We start from the raw sequence: 20,616 nt of genomic DNA, 5'->3' as shown, positions 1-20,616 counted from the left end.
TTCTGTCAATACAGCAGAATGCCAATCTACTGGCTGGGCTGTGGTGAAGGAAACTACAGCATTTACTGCAGAACAACAAGCAAGGAGAATGGACAGCTTATGCTCACAATATTCATATTCCCCAATGGCTTTCAGGGCAACATTACGGGTGATGGTCCCAGGGTAATTGATCAGCTCCTGAAACTTCTTCTGACTGGTTCTTGGTGAGGTAACAGGGCAAAGTTACAGGAATCTCAATCATCAAAACTCTGGCTCTAGGCAGTCTATGGTCTAGTGCTTGTGGTCAGCGGTTTCCATCTGGTAAGATCCTGATTTTTGTAAAAACAATTTAAGAACGTGCAACAGAAGGTCACCTATATTCCTCAAGGGAAAAAACAAATCCCTGTAACTTTTTATAGCTGACCTATTATTTATTATTACTCTCTAACTCAGAAAGGCCTAGGAGGCGAAAGGTATTTTCACATGTAAAAAGTCAGGAATGCATTAGATCTGTCACTGAAACCGCTAACCCTGCCCTGCTCCAGCTCGGTTTTCCTTGCCGCATACCACCTGTGTATCCCTGGGCCTCTACGGGTCTCAGGCTCTGTGTCACTTCCCAAGATTGCGACGCCTGTGGAAGTGTTTTGTAAATCGGACAAAAAGAGCCCAGTCTTCGCCGAAGTTATTCTCACTGTACCCCCACACACTTCTGGTCTAGCATCCGATGCGCAGGCGCAAGGGGGAGGGCGGTGCGAGCACGCTAAGGGCGGGTCCCACGGCGCAGAGCGCGGACTGTTGCACGCAGGGTCAAAGGCGGCGTTGTAGCCCTGGAGACGGCTTACCAGCTGCCCGCAGCTACCGACTCAGCTTTCTTTGCGGAAAACGCGGAACCAAGAAGCTGAGGCTATGTCGGTCGCCGCCTCCTTCCCTAAGCACACGTCCTTCTCTATGCGGGCGTCCTTTGCTCCAGCTGACGGCTTGCCTGAGACTGAGAACAAAGCTGGGGAGCCGGAGAATACCTATATTCTGCGGCCCATTTTCCAGCAAAGGCGGGTAGAAGACGGGTTGTGGCGGAGGCGACCCGCGAGACTCCTGCCGGCCCCAGGCAGAGCTCGCCTAATAGCTAGAGTGTCAGGAAGGAGCGGGGTGGCGGGGGGCGGGGCTAGAGGCGGAGGGGCGGGCAGGGGAGGAGCCCGGGTGTTGGCGGAGGAACTTGAGAGAGGGAGGAAGAGGCGTGACCGGGGAAGGTAGGACTGGGCGGGAGAGGATGCGGTGCTGTTCTTCTTGGCCTTCCGGCTGCAGGAACAGCAGAGGACCGGACCAGCGATTGCAGGGTTAGAACGCTCGGAGGTAGTCCCTTAGAGTAGCGCAGAAGGGGTAGTTGACTCTAGGAGTTTCAAAAAGTGGACACAGAGGAATTGAGATGGTTAGATGGCAGAAAACAAACGGCTTGCTTTGAATACCTTTCAGTTTTGAGGGTTCATGTGTGCATAAGTGTGCCCAGAATGCGCTTACTCCTCTGCACGAGACCTGTATATGTTCATATTATAGTCTTACCCAAGTAGTATCCAGAGGCTTTTGGCCTGCCACCCTGATACCTTCCCGGAATTAAGGCACAAAGTCTTGTGTAGAGGACGGTCAGGGTTGTAGGATCCAATGACTTCATTTTCCCAAGATTAAAAAAAAAATTAAGACTTTCTAAAGCCCCTCCTCTGTTACTTGAAATTAAATTCCCAAATCAATAGCTTGGTAAATACTAGAAGCCAGGAACGTTACTTATAATGTGATAAAAAGATTTCATGTAGCAATTTTCTGGTGGGTAGCGCGTGTGTGTAAAGGTCACCTCAGTCGTGTCCAAGTCTATGCAACCCTATGGGACTGTAGCATGCCAGGCTCCTCTGTCCATGGGATTCTCCAAGCGAGAATATTTGAGTGGGTTCTGCTCAATGGAGCTTGTGTTGTAGTTGGGTTGGACCACAAACAAGATAATTGCATAAGTGAACCATATAGTGTATCAGATAGTAATAAGTACTTGGAAGGGAGATATATAAAGTGATATAGTAGGACGGTGGTTTGAAGTTTTAGAGAGGGTGGCTAGGGAAAGAGACTTTTGAATAAAGACTTGAAAGAAGTGAAGGAGCTAGGTATGCATATAAAGAGAGGAACTGAACCTCTTACAGAGGTTAACATCAAGTGCAGTGCTGAAGTTTGCATGTCTGGTGTGGTCCAAGAACATACAGAAGGCTGGTGTGGCCTGAGTGGAGAGAACTAAGGGCAAAGTAGTAGAAAACAAGGTCAGAGAGTTTGCTAGGGTATATCGAATGGCACCTTGCAAGTCACAGAATGTTGCTTTTACTCTGAGTGAGGGGGAAAATATTTGGGTATTTTAATCAGAGGAGTGTCATGATGTGACACATATTTTAATAGCACCAGTGTAGTTACTATGTTGAGAACAGGATTTGGGGGCAAAGGCAGACACAGAGACTTGTGAGGAGGTCATGGTAATCAGGAAAGAAGCAGTGGTAGCTTGGAGCAGGGTGGTGGTAGTTGACTGGTGAGTGAATTTTAGGTTATTTTGAAGGTAGAATTGATAAGATTTGCTCATGAATGGGATGAGGGCTCTGAGAAAGGCAACCACACTGACTTCAGGGTGTTTGGCGTGAGCAACTGGAAGAATGGAGTTACCATTGACTGAGATAACCTAGTTTTGGTGAGAAATGATCAGAATACATGAAATGATCAGAGAAATGATCCAATACATTCAGTATTGGATGTACTAAATCTGAGTTGCCTCCTAGTCAACTGGATGGAGTCCTGGTGGGAATATGTGGTCTGAAGTTTAGGGGCATGGTCCAGGCTGGAGATGTAAGTTTGCAATATGACTTGTTTTCTTAATTTGTTTTTATTACTTTTATAATAAAAATATGAAAAAGAAGGATCGAATGATTGTAATGACAAAAAACTGGAGGAAGTTGCGCTGTGAAGTTCAACTTTAAGTTTAGGATTTTGGAGTTACCAATAAGATGTTTTGAACTGATTCATTTAGGTTCAGACCGTCTGTGGTTAAAGACTGTATCCATGCTGTACTCAAGGAGGAACTGGCCAATGCTGAATACTCTCCAGAAGAAATGCCTCAGCTCACAAAACGTTTATCAGAAAATATTAAAGATAAATTAAAAGGTAATAGTGATGGTAATTGGAAACGACTTGTTCCCTTCAAAATCCAATTTTACCAATTTATCTCCTTTATTTTTAAACAAGGGACATAGCTTAGCTGTGGATTCTGTTAAACACAAATTTTTCTTTGGTGTTGGTCTTCTCAATTATTTGGTAAATTTCACTCATGCAGGTTTTTGCATATGGTGGGAAGAGCAAAGGTGTGAAATACCTAGTTGTACTGAACAGCTATCCAAGAAATCCCAGTATGCAGAAAGATCAGAAAGTACAGAGGCTCCTTTCCTCCATAACTTCTGATATCTGCTGAGATATCAAGTCCTCAGCTTCTTATCATATCCTCCCAGATGGACCTCAGTCCATCTCTCTGGCCGAATCCTTAACCACTTGCCCTACTCAGCTCTCCACTCCTGCCTCACTCTACACGTGCAGGGCTGATCTCATGCTTTTCCTCCTTGTTCTTTGTCTTTCTATCTCTCTTACTCTCTTTTGTTAATAATGTCATGCCATCTGAAAAGTCCTTTCTGTCTACCCTTTAAAAACTGTTTATTTTGGCTGCACCTCATGGCTTGTGGAATCTTAGTTCCCCAGCTGGGGATTGAATGCAGGCCATGTCAGTGAAAGCCTGGAATCATAACTAGGCCACCAGGAAACTCCCTACCTACCCTTTTTAAAAAATTATTTTGGAGGGAAGAAATGTCTTTGTAATCGTAATACATTTTCATTGTAATAAACCTGGAAAATATACATAATGTGTTTTTTAAAGTTATGTAAAAGCCTGTTAACCATGATAGTTTTTATTTAATACTTTGATATATTTTCTTATTTTTAGTAACGTGTCTTAATTTTTAGAAATATAAAAAAATACAAAGAAGAAAATTGCAATTCTATTCCATCATCCAAATTAACTGTTAGTATATTAGCATTGTTTTCAGATTTTTAATGAAATTCTGTTAAAATTATTGTAAAAAATACATGCTTGCTATTAAAAAGTTAAAGTGTAGAAAGATAATTAAAATTAGAATGATTGTTTCAAATGCCTACACCCATGAAGAATTGTTAGTATTACATGAACATCATACCAGACCTCTTTTCTATGTATGCATGCATGCATGCATGCTTAGTTGCTTCAGTCGTGTCTGACTCTTTGTGACCCCATGAACTGTAGCCTGCCAGGCATCTCTGTCCATGAGATTCTCCAGGCAAGAATATTGGAGTGGGTTGCCATTTCCTCCTCCAGGATGTCTTCCTGACCCAGCTATTGAACCCTGGTCTCCTGCATTGCAGTCATATTCGTTACCCACTGAGCCACCTGGGAAGCCCCTTTTCTATGTATCAGTTCAGTTCAGTTAAGTTGCTCAGTCGTGTCTGACTCTTTGCGACCCCATGAATCGCAGCACGCCGGGCCTCCCTGTCCATCACCAGCTCCCTGAGTTTACTCAAACTCGTGTCCATCGAGTCGGTGATGCCATCCAGCCATCTCATCCTCTGTCGTCCCCTTCTCCTCCTGCCCCCAATCCCTCCCAGCATCAGGGTCTTTTCCAATGAGTCAGCTCTTCGCATGAGGTGGCCAGAGTATTGGAGCTTCAGCCTCAGCATCAGTCCTTCCAATGAACACCCAGGACTGATATCCTTTAGGATGGACTGGTTGGATCTCCTTGCAGTCCAAGGGATTCTCAAGAGTCTTTTCCAACACCACAGTTCAAAACCATCAATTTTTCGACGCTCAGCTTTCTTCACAGTCCAACTCTCACATCCATACATAACCACTGGAAAAACCATAGCCTTGACTAGACAGACCTTTGTTGGCAAAGTAATGTCTCTGCTTTTTAATATGCTATCTAGGTTAGTCATAACTTTCCTTCCAAGGAGTAAGCGTCTTTTAATTTCATGACTGCAATCACCATCTGCAGTGATTTTGGAGCCTCAAAAAATAAAGTCTGCCACTGTTTCCCCATTTATTTCCCATGAAGTGATGGGACCGGATGCCATGATCTTAGTTTTCTGAATGTTGAGCTTTAAGCCAACATTTTTACTCTTCTCTTTCACTTTCATCAAGAGGCTCTTTAGTTCTTCACTTTCTGCCATAGGGGTGGTGTCATCTGCATATCTGAGGTTATTGATATTTCTCCCTACTCTTGATTCCAGCTTGTGCTTCATCCAGCCCAGCGTTTCTCATGGTATCCTCTGCATATAAGTTAAATAAGCAGGGTGACAATATACAGCCTTGATGTACTCCTTTTCCTATTTTTATGTATATGTATGGATAAATACTTTAAAAGCAATGATATACTGTAGACTATTTCCCATAACATTGTAGCATTTATTCTGTATTTATTTTTTCCCCAATTATTTTTATTAGTTGGAGGCTAATCACTTTACAATATTGTAGTGGTTTTTGCCATACATTGACATGAATCAGCCATGGATTTACATGTGTTCCCCATCCTGAACCCCCCTCCCACCTCCCTATTCTGCATTTAAATAGTCCCTTCACCATGCTATTTCCATCACTGTGTTCTTTTTTCTGGTTCATTTCTTACCTAATAAAATTTTGTTGTAAGGTTTTTCAGGAAAGGCTCAGAAATGCTTTATTTCCTAGATTCTTTCATGTTTGAGAATGCCTTTAAACCAAAATATATTTTGGTTTGGATGAATATAATATTTTGAGTTAATTTTTTTGAGAATCTTATAGATAATTGCTTCACTGTCTTCTTGCATTAAATGTTACCATGGAGAAATCCTAGGCCAGTCTGATGTTCTCTGCAGAAAGAATCCTGTCCTTAACCTTGATGCTCAATAGCTTTTCTAGAGTATGGTTTGATATTGAGCATTTTATGTCTGTTAATCTGTGGATTTTATTCTTTCCATATTGGAGAAATTTTCTTGTATCTTTTTTTTTTCTTGTACATTTCCAGCTCCATTTGTTAGATTATCTTCTTCAGGACACCAGATATTGATGTGTTGAATCACCTGTGTCTACCACATTTATTATCTTTGCTGTAATCTCTTCCTTTTTCTTTGACATATACTTCTGATTATCTTAAGTCAGTAATTCAGTTTTCATTTGTGTCTGTCCTGTCTCTTGCCATTTTTAAGTGATTAGTTCTGCACTGATAGATATGGGTATTCAGTTTATTTCCTAGGCCTATACTCTCCCTTTTCATCTTTCTGTTGTTTTGTAATCTGATTGAGTTCTTATTTTATTGAATTTGTAATTTGAGTTCTTATTGAATGTGTAAGCTTATATTATGAATCAGCTGTGAGGAATTTCTCTTTGTTCCTTGATTTATGTTATCTCCTGGGTTGAGTTTTTTGGTCTTTTAAAAAGTAAATTTCTTTTCTTGCTAGTTCTTTGGCTTATTTTTGCTGTTTTCCTTTTCCTTATTACCATTCAGCTTCTTTTCATTTTTGCTCTGATGTGGTATTGGTTGTTTTTTTTTTTACCCTCCTCCCACTGTATCTAAGACTGTATTATTTTTCCTTCAGAACTATGTTTTAAGCTCTGGGCATTTAATATTCTAGCCACATTTCTAAAGCATGGGTATGAGAGAATGAGGAAGAGGAATGGATAGAGAAGGAGGAAGCTCAGTTGAGCTGTGTGCAGTGTTTTTAAAAAATAACTTGGGCTCTGTCTCCTTCTGAGACTTTGTTAAGTAACATGACTTTAAGTTCATGTCCTTCAATGGAAAAGTACCTGTAAGTGTTCAGATTATTTGCCTAATTTACCATATGATCCTGGAGCTTTTACTTTCATAAAAAAAGAAATGGCTCTGTCTCAATTTTGCCTATTTAACTTTTCCTTTTTTAAAAATTTTACTGTTTCCATTTTTCTTTGGTCAGAAAAGAGGGAAGATAAATATGCCCATTCAGTTTTCTGTCCCCAAAATTTGGTGTTGGAGAGAATTTTCAGGATTTTGCTGCTTTAGCAGTATAGTTTTGGGGGAAGTAGCCAAGTTATCCTTGGCCATTCCATATACTCCAGAATCTTTTGGTTTCTTTTCTATCTTACTGAACAGCTTGTAGTTTTCTAAAGATCCCATGCACTATGTCTTTGCATGTGCTATGCCCCTCCATAGAATGAAGAGACATTGTTCATTTGATAAAATTTCACTCATCTTTCAGGACCCAGCTCACTTATCACATCCTCCAAGAAGTCTTTTTCTGGTCATTCCTTCCCCATTGCCCAGTCAAAGGGAGGAACCCCAGCCCCAGTCCTCTGTTCCTAATGTACCTTGTACATACCACTCTTTGAATTACTACTCTATGGCATTTTCATTTTATTTCCTGTGTTTGCCTTCCCAACTACTATGAGTTAAGGCAAGAAGGATGTCTTATTTACTTCTGTGTCTCCAGGGCCTAGCTCAGTACCCGACTTAGAGCAAGAGAGAAAGGAAGGAAGCAAAGACCTATTGAGAGACCGCTGTGGAAGAGAAATGGGTAGAGACAGGAGGAATCTTGTCTCTTCTAACCTCACAACACTTCCAGGAGGAAGGTAGTGATACTCCCATTTAACAGTTGAGGGACTTAAATGGAAAAGTTAAATAACTTGTCTAAAGTTACACACTTATTAAGCTTACTGTTAGAATTTGTCCTCAAATCTCTCTGACTCCCAGACTTAGAATCATACTCACTAAGTGTGTAGACCAAATGCTTGTGTTCGTTATCAGGCAAATTTGTCTTCATTAAGTAATTTTGCCATATATTTGCTTATATATAACTTTCTTTTTTGCTTTTCTTTCCAGAAATGGGATTTGACCGATATAAAATGGTGGTACAAGTAGTGATTGGAGAACAGAGAGGAGAAGGTGTATTGTGAGTAGTTGGTTTTTCCTTTTGTTTTTGTTTTTATAAATTTCTTATTGGGTATTCATCTTCTTGACAGTTCAGTAAGATCCTGTCTTTGCAACGGTGTGAGGAAAGGACAGTGTAATAAAACGCATGTGTGAACTAAAGAGATTCTGGTACTGAGCAGTGAGGTTGACAGTCTGGGTAAGTTCCATGGGGTAACTCACTTTTCATAGTATCTGTAGGCTAATAAACCTTTGAGAGTTTATGTATATATGCTCCTAAGATAGTATAGGATTATATATATATGTTGCCTTGGTCCTGCCATTCTCCTAAATTAATTTCTTTAAAATTGTCTGAGGGAGAAATGCAAATCAAAACCACAATGAGGTACCATTACACGCCAGCCAGGATGGCTGCTATCCAAAAGTCTACAAGCAATAAATGCTGGAGAGGGTGTGGAGAAAAGGGAACCCTCTTACACTGTTGGTGGGAATGCAAACTAGTACAGCCACTATGGAGAACAGTGTGGAGATTTCTTAAAAAACTGGAGATAGAACTGCCATATGACCCAGCAATACCACTTCTGGGCATACACACTGAGGAAACCAGATCTGAAAGAGACACGTGCACCCCAGTGTTCATCACAGAACTGTTTATCATAGCCAGGACATGGAAGCAACCTAGATGCCCATCAGCAGACGAATGGATGAGGAAGCTGTGGTACATATACACCATGGAATATTACTCAGCCATTAAAAAGAATTCATTTGAATCAGTTCTAATGAGATGGAGCCCATTATACAGAGTGAAGTCAGCCAGAAAGATAAAGACCATTACAGTATACTAACACATATATATGGAATTTAGAAAGATGGTAACGATAACCCTATATGCAAAACAGAAAAAGACACAGATGTACAGAACAGACTTTTGGACTCTGTGGGAGAAGGCGAGGGTGGGATGTTTCGAGAGAACAGCATGTATATTATCTAAAGTGAAACAGATCACCAGCCCAGGTGGGATGCATGAGACAAGTGCTCGGGCCTGGTGCACTGGGAAGACCCAGAGGAATCAGGTGGAGAGGGAGGTGGGAGGGGGGATCGGGATGGGGAATACATGTAACTCCATGGCTGATTCATGTCAATGTATGACAAAACCCACTGCAATGTTGTGAAGTAATTAGCCTCCAACTAATAAAAATAAATGGAAAAAAAAAAAAGAATGTGTGAAATATTAGGCTGGGGGGAGCTATTCTGTGTAAAACTCAGGGAAAAAAGGCTTTTAAAATTGAATAAATATAGTATGATATGTGTATATCTTTCTCTACAGACTTGAAGCTGAACTGCCTAGGTTCAAAGCCAAGCTTTGTCACTTACTATATATTATAAATGACTTTAGACAAATTTATTAATTTCTCAGTTTCCCTGTTTATTAATGGGTATATTAATAGTACCTATCTCATAGGATTAAGTAAGTTAATATAAAACATTTAGACCAATGAGGCACAAAGTAGTGTTTAATAAATGTTAATGATGAATCATATACATACATTTAATAAAAAATAGAACATTTAAAATTACTTTTTTTTAAAATTACTTTTTAAAACTTATTATATTGTGAATAACTTTTCATGTTCTTAAAAGTTTTTTTTGTAAAAAATCATTAATGGCTGCACAGAATTTCATTACTAAGAAATACCATAATTTCATTTAGTAATCTAATACTTCTTCATATTTGTTTCCATTTTCAAATAGACTTTTATTTTGACTGACATTTTTTCTTATCCATTAACTGGGGAGAAGAGAATGGCTAATTTTAGAATTTAGAGGTAGCATAGCATCCTGTAGAGATAATACTGGATAGAATTAGTTAGAAGATTGAATTCTAGTTTAGAATTGTACATTTCTTCTCTAGGATCCTATACAGTGATCAGTTTAGTCACTCATTTGTGTCTGACTTTTTGCAACCCCATGGACTGCAGCACGCCAGGCCTTCCTGTCCATCACAAACTCCTGGAGTTTACTCAAACTCATACCCATTGAGTCGGTGATGCCATCCAACCATCTCATCCTCTGTCGTCCCCTTCTCCTCCTGCCTTCAATCTTTGCCAGCATCAAGGTCTTTTCCAATGAGTCAGTTCTTCCCATCAGGTAGCCAAAGTATTGGAGTTTCAGCTTCAGCATCAGTCTTTCCAATGAATATTCAGGACTGATTTCCTTTAGGATGGACTGGTTGGATCTCCTTGCAGTCCAAGGGACTCTCAAGAGTCTTCTCCAACACCACAGTTCAAAACCATCAATTCTTCAGCACTCACTTTCTTTATAGTCCAACTCTCACATCCATACATGACTACTGGAAAAACCATAGCTTTGACTAGATGGACCTTTGTTGGCAAAGTAATGTCTCTACTTTTTAATATGCTGTCTAGGTTGGTGATAGCTTTTCTTCCAAGGAGCAAGTGTCTTTTAATTTCATGGCTGCAGTCACCATCTGCAGTGATTTTGGAGCCCACTGTTTCCATTGTTTCCCTGGCTATTTGCCATGAAGTGATGGGACTGGATGCCATGATCTTAGTTTTCTGAATGTTGAGCTTTAAGCCAACGTTTTCACTCACCTCTTTCACTTTCATCAAGAGGCTCTTTAGTTCTTCTTCACTTTCTGCCATAAGGGTGGTGTCATCTGCATATCTGAGGTTATTGATATTTCTCCGGGCTCTTGATTCCAGCTTGTGCCTCATCCAGCCCAGCGTTTCTCATGATGTACTCTGCATAGAAGTTAAATAAGCAGAGTGACAACATACAGCCTTGATGTACACCTTTTCCTATTTGGAACCAGTCTGTTGTTCCATGTCCAGTTCTAACTGTTGCTTCCTGACCTGCATACAGTTTTCTCAAGAGGCAGGTCAGGTGGTCTGGTATTCCATCTCTTTCAGAATTTTCTGCAGTTTATTGTGATCCACACAGTCAAAGGCTTTTGCATAGTCAATAAAGCAGAAATAGATTTTTTCCTGGAACTCTCTTGTTTTTTTATCATCCGGTGGATATTGGCAGTTTGATCTCTGGTTCCTAAACAGGTTGGGCTAAATAATTTTGTCCTTTCCAGACTTACTTTCTCATATTATTGTGCAGGAATTGAGCCCATTTTATTAGCCATAAGTCTAAGTATTATTTCCTCTAAAAGACTGACCTGAAATAATCTTTAACAGAGCTTTCTACCCTGACTACCAAAGACTTCAAGGTATCTACCTTTTCAGCCATTGGGCAGCCAGTCAGAGTCTGAGGCTGCTAGACCCCTGGGCCTGTTACCTCCAGCTGCGAGCAGCCTCATCTGACTCCAGTCCCTTCTAGTGTACCCAGGATCTTCTGCTATACAAATATGATTTTCTAGATGTCATCTCATTCTTTGAAAAGATTTGGAAGCACTGATATGTAATAATGTATCATGGAAAACTTTTGCTTATGGCAGGTATATGTGGTTCAGATCTTTGTTATATTGTTGATAATTCTCTACTCTTTGACTTTTTAGCATGTCTGCTCGCTGTTTCTGGGATGCTGACACTGACAACTGTACTCATGATGTTTTCATGAATGTAAGTCTATTGGAAACCTTTTTTGCCTATCTTAAGGACACGTGGGCATTCCAGATCAAATCCCTTAATTTTTGTTAATTGTGGGGACACTATGTTTATTTATTTTGGCTTCACAGCATGTGGGATTTTAGTTCCCCAACCAGGGATTAAACCCATGCCTCCTGCATTGGCAGTGTAGAATCTTAACCACCTAACTGCCAGAGAAGTTCCTGAGGACACTTTAGTTTTGGACATTTGTCTGAGACGACTTCTAGATAAGACAGTTTTACTGTCCATTTGTGTTACTAAAGCAGAAGCCTGTGTGCTGCTTATAGATAAGGACACTTTTATATCTACTGATGATGTAACTCTTCACAAGTTTGAATGTAGAAATCGCATACTACTTATTTGGTGCTAACAGACAGCAGTTTGTTAAGCTGCAAAGAAATTTGGGTGGCAGGGATTCCATGAGCAAAGGTGATTTTTCTTTCAGTAATAAAATTAATTACTTTATCTTAAAGCTATTTAGTAAAGCTAAGCAAAAGTACAGAAGAATTTTTATAAAGAAGTTTCATTTAAACACTGGGACGTGATTGACATGAATGTTTCGTATATTTTAAACATGTGTTCATGAGGAGAAAGGTCATATGGTTTTTCTTAGGGCTCAAAGGGCATAAAAAAAAAAACACATATGTTTTATTTTATGTTTATTTCCAGAAAGGATCCTGTCTTCTATCCAAATGCTCTCAGGTTGTGAGTTAGTAGAGTCAGACTTAAAGTATAGTAGAGTAGAAGAGAAGAACTAGGTTGAGTGAATTGGGAGAGAGGTTCCATTTCTAGTGCCGTAACTTTTTTTTTTTGTAACTTTCTAATTGAATGACTTTAGGTAAGTCATTGAGCTTTTTCTCTGATTGTATCAGTAATATTAGAAAGCTGTACTAGATATTCCTAAAGACTGGCTGTGGGTGACTGAGAATAATTTGGGGAACTTATTTAAAATATAGGTGCCAGGACTCTGCTTAATAAATTCTGATCAAATAAGCCAGGGGTTGGATCAGGGAATCTGAATCTTTAAAAAAAGTTCTCCACATGATTATCTTACTGTCAGGTATAGAAGCTGCTGGTGCAGATGATCCTAAGGTACCTTTTAGCTCTAAAATTCTATGGTCCTACCAAAGTATTATTTTATGCTCAACTAACCTGGGAATCACAGGATGGACAGTGGGAAAGGGTTAATTGCTCAGTTGTGTCTGACTCATATGGACTGTAGCCCTCCAGGCTTCTCATCCATGGAATTCTCCAGGCAAGAATACTGGTGTGGGTAGCCATTCCCTTCTACAGGGGCTCTTCCTGACCTGGGGATCGAACCCTGGAACCCAGGTCTCCTGCATTGCAGGTAGATTCTTTACCGTCTGAGCCATCAGGGCAGTGGGAAGTACTATGCAGATCTTCAAATATCAGCTCTCTGGGGGAAGGGTCAAACCCAGGTGGGGGGTTTTCCTTGCTCTTTGAAAACTGCATATTTCCCTGAGTCCTTATATGATACAATTCATTCATTCAACAAATAATCCTGAGCTCCTATTATGTGCTCTATATTTTAATGTTTTGATTTTCTTATAATCTGTTATTACATTTAGAAAGTAGAGAAAAAAGTAGGGGATAACTCATAACTCAATTCCTTTATTGCTAGGAATAAAATGGTGAATAAGACAGTCATGCTTTCAGCTGGTCAAGAGCTTATAAACCCATGGAGACTAGACAATACTCATATTAGCCAATATGGAATTTAAAATTTTAGTTATTTATTATTACTTAGTAAAGATGATCAGGATCTGGATTTAGAATATAGGATTAATGGGGTAAGTGTCTAAAAGTCATTTTTGAGAGCCTGGTCTAGATTGCTGACTTTAGTCTACTATATCTTTAGTTCAGTTTATTGAGTGTTTATTTAGGCTTCATTTTTCAGTGCTTAAAGTATTTTATTTGGGAGAAAATCCCAGGAAGGGCCAATAGGAGTTGAGGAAATGAGAGAGGGGAGAGAAAGCATATTATTGAACTGATTACTGTGGATAGCCAGGGCTCAATTCCTGTGAAGAACTCTGGGTGGCACTGGAAGAACAGTGCCAATCAAAGGTGGGGTCTATAAGACCAATGCCAGTCTACGAATTGTTTGGTATAGGTCTTTAAAAAGATAAGTACATAAGTTATGTGTAAGAGTTTAGAAAACTCTCATGGAATTTGACAGAGTAATTTCATGTTCATTGAATCTAATTAATAAGAAGTTTAGGTTGTATTTGTATGTTTCTTTTCATTTCATTTTCTTAGTTAATAATTTTTATTGTATTTTATGAAAGTATCATTCATAAGGGATTAGAAATTAAAACAAACCAAAAATAGGTGCTCCTCACCACAGACAGTACTATTTTATTTTATTTTAGTAATACATATTTTATTGAAGTATGGTTGACTTATAATGTTTCAGATGCACAGCAGGGTGATTCAGTTATACATATACACATATACACATATATGATTTTTTAAATTATTTGACATTATAGGTTATTACAAGATATTGACTATAGTTCCCTGTGCTATACAGTAAACCTTTGTTGCTTGTTGCATATCTATTTATTTAAATTAGGAATCTAACATTCTATTCATACTAAGTCAAACAAGCGGAATCAAATATCATAATTTTTTTAGTTAGGCAAAAATTCATGTTTTCTAAAATATATATATTACACATATTATTTGTATGATATGAAAACTTTTCTACTATGCTTGAGAAAGAACATCAAAAGAAAAAAGGAAATGGAGTAATTGGTAAACATAAACTAAATGAAACGGGAGTGCTGAATATGAAATAGAAAAAGTGAAACAAACTAGATAGAAATAAAGATAATCATATAGTCCGATTGTTTTTAAACATTACTGCTCATTAGAAACATATTTGGAGCTCTGGAGAAAGAAAAAGCAATACCTGGGCATTTGTATTTTTTAAAAAATTCCAAGATGTTTCTGATATGCATCTGGATTTTAAAAAGTGATTACAGGATATAGAGTGCTGTTATTTTCCTGTTGACCAATCAAGATACAATGGTATTAAGTGAATAATAGTTACATAAACACAATAGTAAAAGATGTTTATCAGTTTTTACACTCAGTAGCCAGACAAAAATTAAAAGCCAGCCATAATGGCAACATGATTAACCTAACAATATAAAATAATTACATACAATTTGGGGGGGTCAAGCAGAAAGATGTGTTAAGTAGAAGTACATCCATGCACATGTTTTCATGTGCCAAGCAAGTCTATGTCTTTTGGTTAGTGCATTTAATCCTATTACCATTTTCTTAACTGTTTCAGGTTTATTTTCTGTAGGTCTTTGCCTTCTCTGTGTTTCCTGCCTAGAGAAGTTCCTTTAGTGTTTGTTGTAAAGTTGGTGGTGCTGAATTCTCTTAACTTTTGCTGGAAGGCTTTTGGTTTCTCCATCAAATCTGGATGAGAGGCTTGCTGGGTAGAGTCTTCTTGGTTGTAGTTTCTTCTCTTTCATCACTTTAAATATATCGTGCCATTCCCTTCTGGCTTGTAGAGTTTTTGCTGAGAAATCAGCTGATAGCCTAATTGGAGTTCCCTTGTATGTTATTTGTCCTTTTTCCTTTGTTGCTTTTATTATTTTGTCTTTGTCTTTAATTTTTGTCAGTTTGATTACTGTGTCTTGGTGTGTTCCTCCTTGGGTTTATCCTGCCTGGGACTCTGTGCTTTCTGGATCTGGTTGACTATTTCCTTTCCCATGTTATGGAAGTTTTCAGCTATTATCTCTTCAAATGTTTTCTCAGGGCCTTTTCTCTCTCTTCTCCTTCTGGGAGCCCTGTAATGTGAATGTTGGTGAGTTTACTGTTGTCCCAGAGGTCTCTTAGACTGTCTTCATTTCTTTTCATTCTTTTTTCTATATTTTGTCCTGTGGCAGTGATTTCCACCATTCTGTTCTCCCAGTCATTTATTTATTCTTCTGCCTCAGTTATTCTGCTGTTGGTTCCTTCTAGTATATTATTCATCTCTGTTTGTTTGTTCTTTAGTTCTTCTAGGTCTTTGGTAAACATTTCTTGCATTTTCTCCATTGTTTTCCTGAGATTCTGGATCATCTTGACTATCATTATTCTGAATTCTTTTTCTGGAATGTTGCTATGTCCACTTCATTTAGTTGTTTTTCTGGGTTTTGATCTTGTCCCTTTATCTAGGACAAAACTTTCTGCTTTTTCATCCTGATTAACTTTATGTAATGTGGTTTTTGTTTGAACTGCTGTGGGTCTGTGGTTCTTCCTGCTTCTTCTGTCTGCCCTCTGATGGAAGAGGCAAAGAGGTTTGTGTAAGCTCCCTGATGGGAGGGGCTGGCAGTGGAAAAAACTGAGTCTTGCTCTGGTGAGACAGAGCCTTGCTCAGTAAAGCTTTAATCCAATTATCTGCTGAAGGGTGAGATTGCCCTCCCTCCCTAGTAGTTGTTTGGCCTGAGGCAACCCAGCCCTGGTCTGTGGGCTCTATGGTAGGGTTAATGGCTCCAAGAGGGTTTATGCCAAGGGGGACTTTCCTGGCCTGCTCCTTTCAGTGCCCCCATCCCTGTGGTGAGCTTCTTCCAACCCATGCCTCCACAGGAGACCCTCCAACACTAGAAGTCTCCTATGGGGTCACTGCTCCTTTCCTTTGGGTCTTGGTGCACATAAGATCTTGTTTGTGCCTTCCAAGACTGGTGTCTCTGTTTCCCCCAGTCCTGCGGAAGTCCTATAATAAGATGCCACTGGCCTTGAGGTCAAATTCCCTGGGGATTCCTAATTCCTTTGTCGGATCTGAAAGCTGGTAAGCCTGACTTGGGCTTCAGAACCTTGACAACAATGGGAGAATTTTTTGGGGATTATTGTTCTCCAGTTTGTGAGTCACCTACCTGGTGAGTATGGGATTTGATTTTATAATGATTGTGCCCTTCCTACCATCTAGCTGAGGTAGAAATTGCTAGGCAGTGAGTGTAGGACTCTGAGACCTCAGTCTTGTTTTCATAAACATCTGGCTCCATTAGTGTAAATTTATACCCTTTCTCCCAGTTCCTGGAATGTGTGCTTGCTGTGCTAAATTATCAGCACTCAGACCCAGGGATGGGAGTAACTAACTTCTGCTCCATAAGCCTGAGGGAAAAACAACTGAGGATCATTAACCTTAAGCCCATATATCAAAGTCAGTTCAGTGGCTCAGTTGCTCAGTCCTGACTCTTTGCGACCCCATGAATCGCAGCATGCCAGGCCTCCCTGTCCATCACCAACTCCCAGAGTTTACTCAAATTCATGTCCATCGAGTCGGTGACACGCCATTCAACCATCTCATCCTCTGTCGTCCCCTTCTCCTCCCGCCTTCAATCTTTGCCAGCACAAGGTCTTTTCCAGTGAGTCAGTTCTTTGCATCAGGTAGCCAAAGTATTGGAGTTTCAGGTTCAGCCTCAGTCCTTCCAATGAATATTCAGGACTGATTTCCTTTAGGATGGACTGGTTGGATCTCCTTGCAGTCCAAGAGACTCTCGAGAATCTTCTCCAACACCTCAGTTTAAAAGCATCGATTCTTTGGCATTCAGCTTTCTTTATAGTCCACCTCTCACATCCCTACATGACCACTGGAAGAACCATAGCTTTGACTAGATGGACCTTTGTTGGCAAAGTAATGTCTCTACTTTTTAATATGCTGTCTAGGATAGTCATAGTTTTTCTTCCAAGGAGCAAGCATCTTTTAATTTCATGGCTGCAGTCATCATCTGCAGTGATTTTGGAGCTACTCAAAATAAAGTCTCACACTGTTTCTATTGTTTCCCCATCTATTTGCCGTGAAGTGATGCCATGATCTTAGTTTTCTGAATGTTGAGTTTTAAGCCAACTTTTTTTACTTTTCTCTTTCACTTTCATCAAGAGGCTCTTTAGTTCTTCTTCACTTTCTGCCATAAGGGTGGTGTCATCTGCATATCTGTGGTTAGTGGTATTTCTCCCAGCAGTCTTGATTCCAGCTTGTGCTTCATTCAGCCCAGCGTTTCCCATGATGTAATTTGCATAGAAGTTAAATAAGCAGGGTGATAATATACTGCTTTGAAGTACTCCTTTCCCAATTTGGAACCAGTCTGTTGTTCTATGTCCAGTTCTAACTGTTGCTTCTTGACCTGCATACAGATTTCTCAGGAGGCAGGTCACATCTGGTATTCCCATTTCTTTAAGAATTTTCCACAGTTTGCTGTGATCCACACAGTCAAAGGCTTTGGTGTAATCAATAAAGCAGAAATAGATGTTTTTCTGTAATTCTCTTGCTTTTCCTACAATCCAACAGATGTTGGCAATTTGATATATGGTTCCTCTGCCTTTTCTAAATCTAGCTTGAACATCTGGAAGTTCATGGTTCATGAACTATTGAAGTCTGGCTTGGAGAATTTTGAGCATTACTTTGCTAGCGTGTGAGATGAGTGCAATTGTGTGGTAGTTTGAACATTCTTTGGCATTGCTCTTCTCTGGGATGGGAATGAAAACTGACCTTGTCCAGTCCTGTGGCCACTGCTGAGTTTTCCAAACTTGCTGGCATATTGAGTGCAGCACTTTAACAGCATCATCTTTTAGGATTTGAAATAACTCAACTGGAATTCCATCACCTCCACTAGCTTTGTTTGTTGTGAAACACAACTGATGATTATTAATCTTAAATCCATACATCTGATCCATTGTAAAATGACAAGGGGGCATGAAAAATGGTGGCAAATTAATCCAAGGATCAAGAGAAGCCATAAAGATGTTAAGCATCTTGACCTTTAAGGACAGGAGCCAGCCAAAAATGTACAGATTAAGGATATAAATACTGCTGTAATTCCCACCTTTGGGTGACTCTCTACCACCTCTCAGTGTCTATGCTAAGAGCTTTGTACTTTCCTTCTCTTTAGTAAATCCTGTTTGCTTGCTACCCTGAGTGTTTGCATGTTCATGAAGTTCATTCTTCAGCTCCAGAAACAAGAACTCGGATTCCCATTTCATCTCTACAGCTTCTTCTTTGTTTTTGATGTGGGGTCCCTTTTTTTCGGTGGGTTCCAGTGTCCTCCTGTCTATGGTTGTTCAGCAGTTAGGTGCCAGATAGCATTATTTTAGAACACAATAATCCCACCCAAGGAGCCAGGAAACTGGGCTAACTGAAGAATTTGCTTTTAGTTAATAATCACGTACTTGAACTCATATTTTCTTGCATCATTGCCAGGCTGGAGGTGAGATTGATGGGTTAGGAGGTACTGAGGCATGTTGAACACCTCTAATAAGTACCTAAAATGTGTTTTAACAAATTTATTAGGATATGAAGCACATTTTGAGATTATGAGCTAAAATGTGGACAAATATATTTTATCAATTAAGAACAAACAACCAGACATCATTTGTCCTTATCCAGAATTTATGACAAGGTGCTGTATTTTCATTATCTGTGATACTATAATATGCTTGGCTTTGGTATATACTTTAAGAAACTAAAAAAAAAAAAAAAAGAAACTCAAAGAATTTTAATTATATTATTTCTTTGATAAATCAGGAAAAATGGGAATACTTATTTTAAGAATAAATATTACATAAAGTACATTAGCTTGCATTATGTTTCTTCATTCAGAAAATCTATTAACCATCCTACCCTTTTAGTTAGCAACTTTGTAGCTATCCTGAGGCAAGAAAATCTATAGCTATACTCTGGAAAATCTGTTTCTTGAAGAAAGGAGTCTTCATGATTGAAAACTGGTAAAGATCTGAGATGATGTTAATTTCACATCTGTGCTGTCCTTTGGTACTAACTGAAATACTAACAGTGGATTTGTGTTTGGTTTCTGTTTTTTTTTTTAGGACAGTTTATTCTGTGTTGTAGCGGCATTTGGCTGTTTCTACTATTGAATCTTTGAAAGCTGGAAAAAGATACGACTATGAAGAAATATGGACTTTTTTACATTGTTAAATATCTTGACAAAATAAAGTGGACAGTTTGGCAACTGAGTCTGTTGAGTTTTAGGTCTTATTTTAATGTTTCAATTTCATTATAACATGTTACTACATTTAGAAGGTATAGGAAAAAGTAGGGACAATCCATAATGCAGTTGTTCAAACATAACCAGTGTTTTTTTACTTACAGGGTTAAAAACATCATATATACAGTTTTGTAACCTGGTTTTTCACTTATGTCGTGTACAATTTTTATATCATTTCCTTTGATTATAATTTTCATTAGCATACATTAATAGTTGCAATTCCATTAGGCTATACACCATTGGTTATTTTTGCCATGTCCTTATTGTGGGATTGATTATTTATAATTTTTCACTATAACTAACTCTGAGATCAGCTTACTTGTGCATAAAGTTTTTTTCCTGCATTTTAAATTATTGCCTCTATCGTTCACCTAGTATTTTTACTCCTCTTGCCACTCTACACTTTCCACAGCTTGTTAGTTTAAACCTGTATTTGTTTTACCCAGTGTTTGCCCAGTGTTATGACTGAAGAGTTTCTAGGCTGTATATGAAATTAGCTTCCCTTAAGACCCTCAGAGGTTATGATGGTACTATCCCAACTTCCACTGTCTTTGTAGTAATCTTCCCCTTACATGTCTTCTCCAGCTAACTGTCCTTATTTCAAGCACCTTAGTCTATCTGCCCTGTTCAAATAACGATTTGAAACTCAAAAGGGAAGGGTCACAATATAAATCCTTTATTTTCCCCTGGTAGCTCCTCAGCAGCTGCTTACCCACCATATTTCTTCTCAGCCGCTTTCAAGATAAGCGTGTAAACAAAAATAAGTAAATACATGGAAAAGTTCTTTTACATACTTATTCTGTAACATTGGCTATTTACTTGCCTTGTTGAAAGTTAAAGTGTTAGTCACTCAGTCCTGTCCACTGTGCGACCCCATGGAGTGTAGCCAACCAGGCTCCTCTGTCCATGGAATTGCCCAGGCAAGAATACTGGAGTGGGTTGCCATTCCCTTCTCCAGGGGATCTTCCCCACCTAGTGATGAAACCTGGGTCTCTTGGATTGCAGGCAAATTCTTTATTGTCTCAGCCACCAGGG

The 20,616-nt window shown here is 39.2% G+C and overlaps 1 protein-coding gene across 2 annotated transcripts; it reads left to right on the top strand.

Annotated features, from left to right (window-relative positions):
• The first annotated feature begins 752 nt into the window (after positions 1 to 752).
• On the top strand, positions 753 to 19,549 carry DYNLT2B (dynein light chain Tctex-type 2B). 2 transcript variants are annotated; one of them, XM_020889649.2, is made up of 5 exons: positions 757 to 1,028; positions 3,026 to 3,159; positions 7,899 to 7,968; positions 11,470 to 11,533; positions 19,403 to 19,549. In XM_020889649.2, exons 1-5 carry the CDS (start codon positions 886 to 888, stop codon positions 19,448 to 19,450), a joined length of 459 nt encoding a protein of 152 aa, XP_020745308.1. In that variant the 5' UTR covers positions 757 to 885; the 3' UTR covers positions 19,451 to 19,549. The 2 variants fall into 2 exon arrangements, with proteins under 2 accessions (XP_070322276.1, XP_020745308.1); XM_070466175.1 differs by lacking the exon at positions 11,470 to 11,533 and having other exon boundaries at positions 753 to 1,028.
• Positions 19,550 to 20,616: the final 1,067 nt, after the last annotated feature.

The sequence above is a fragment of the Odocoileus virginianus genome, chromosome 4 (assembly GCF_023699985.2).
Source record: "Odocoileus virginianus isolate 20LAN1187 ecotype Illinois chromosome 4, Ovbor_1.2, whole genome shotgun sequence".
NCBI classification, from domain to species: domain Eukaryota; kingdom Metazoa; phylum Chordata; class Mammalia; order Artiodactyla; family Cervidae; genus Odocoileus; species Odocoileus virginianus.
This window is presented reverse-complemented; position numbering and strand designations above follow the sequence as displayed.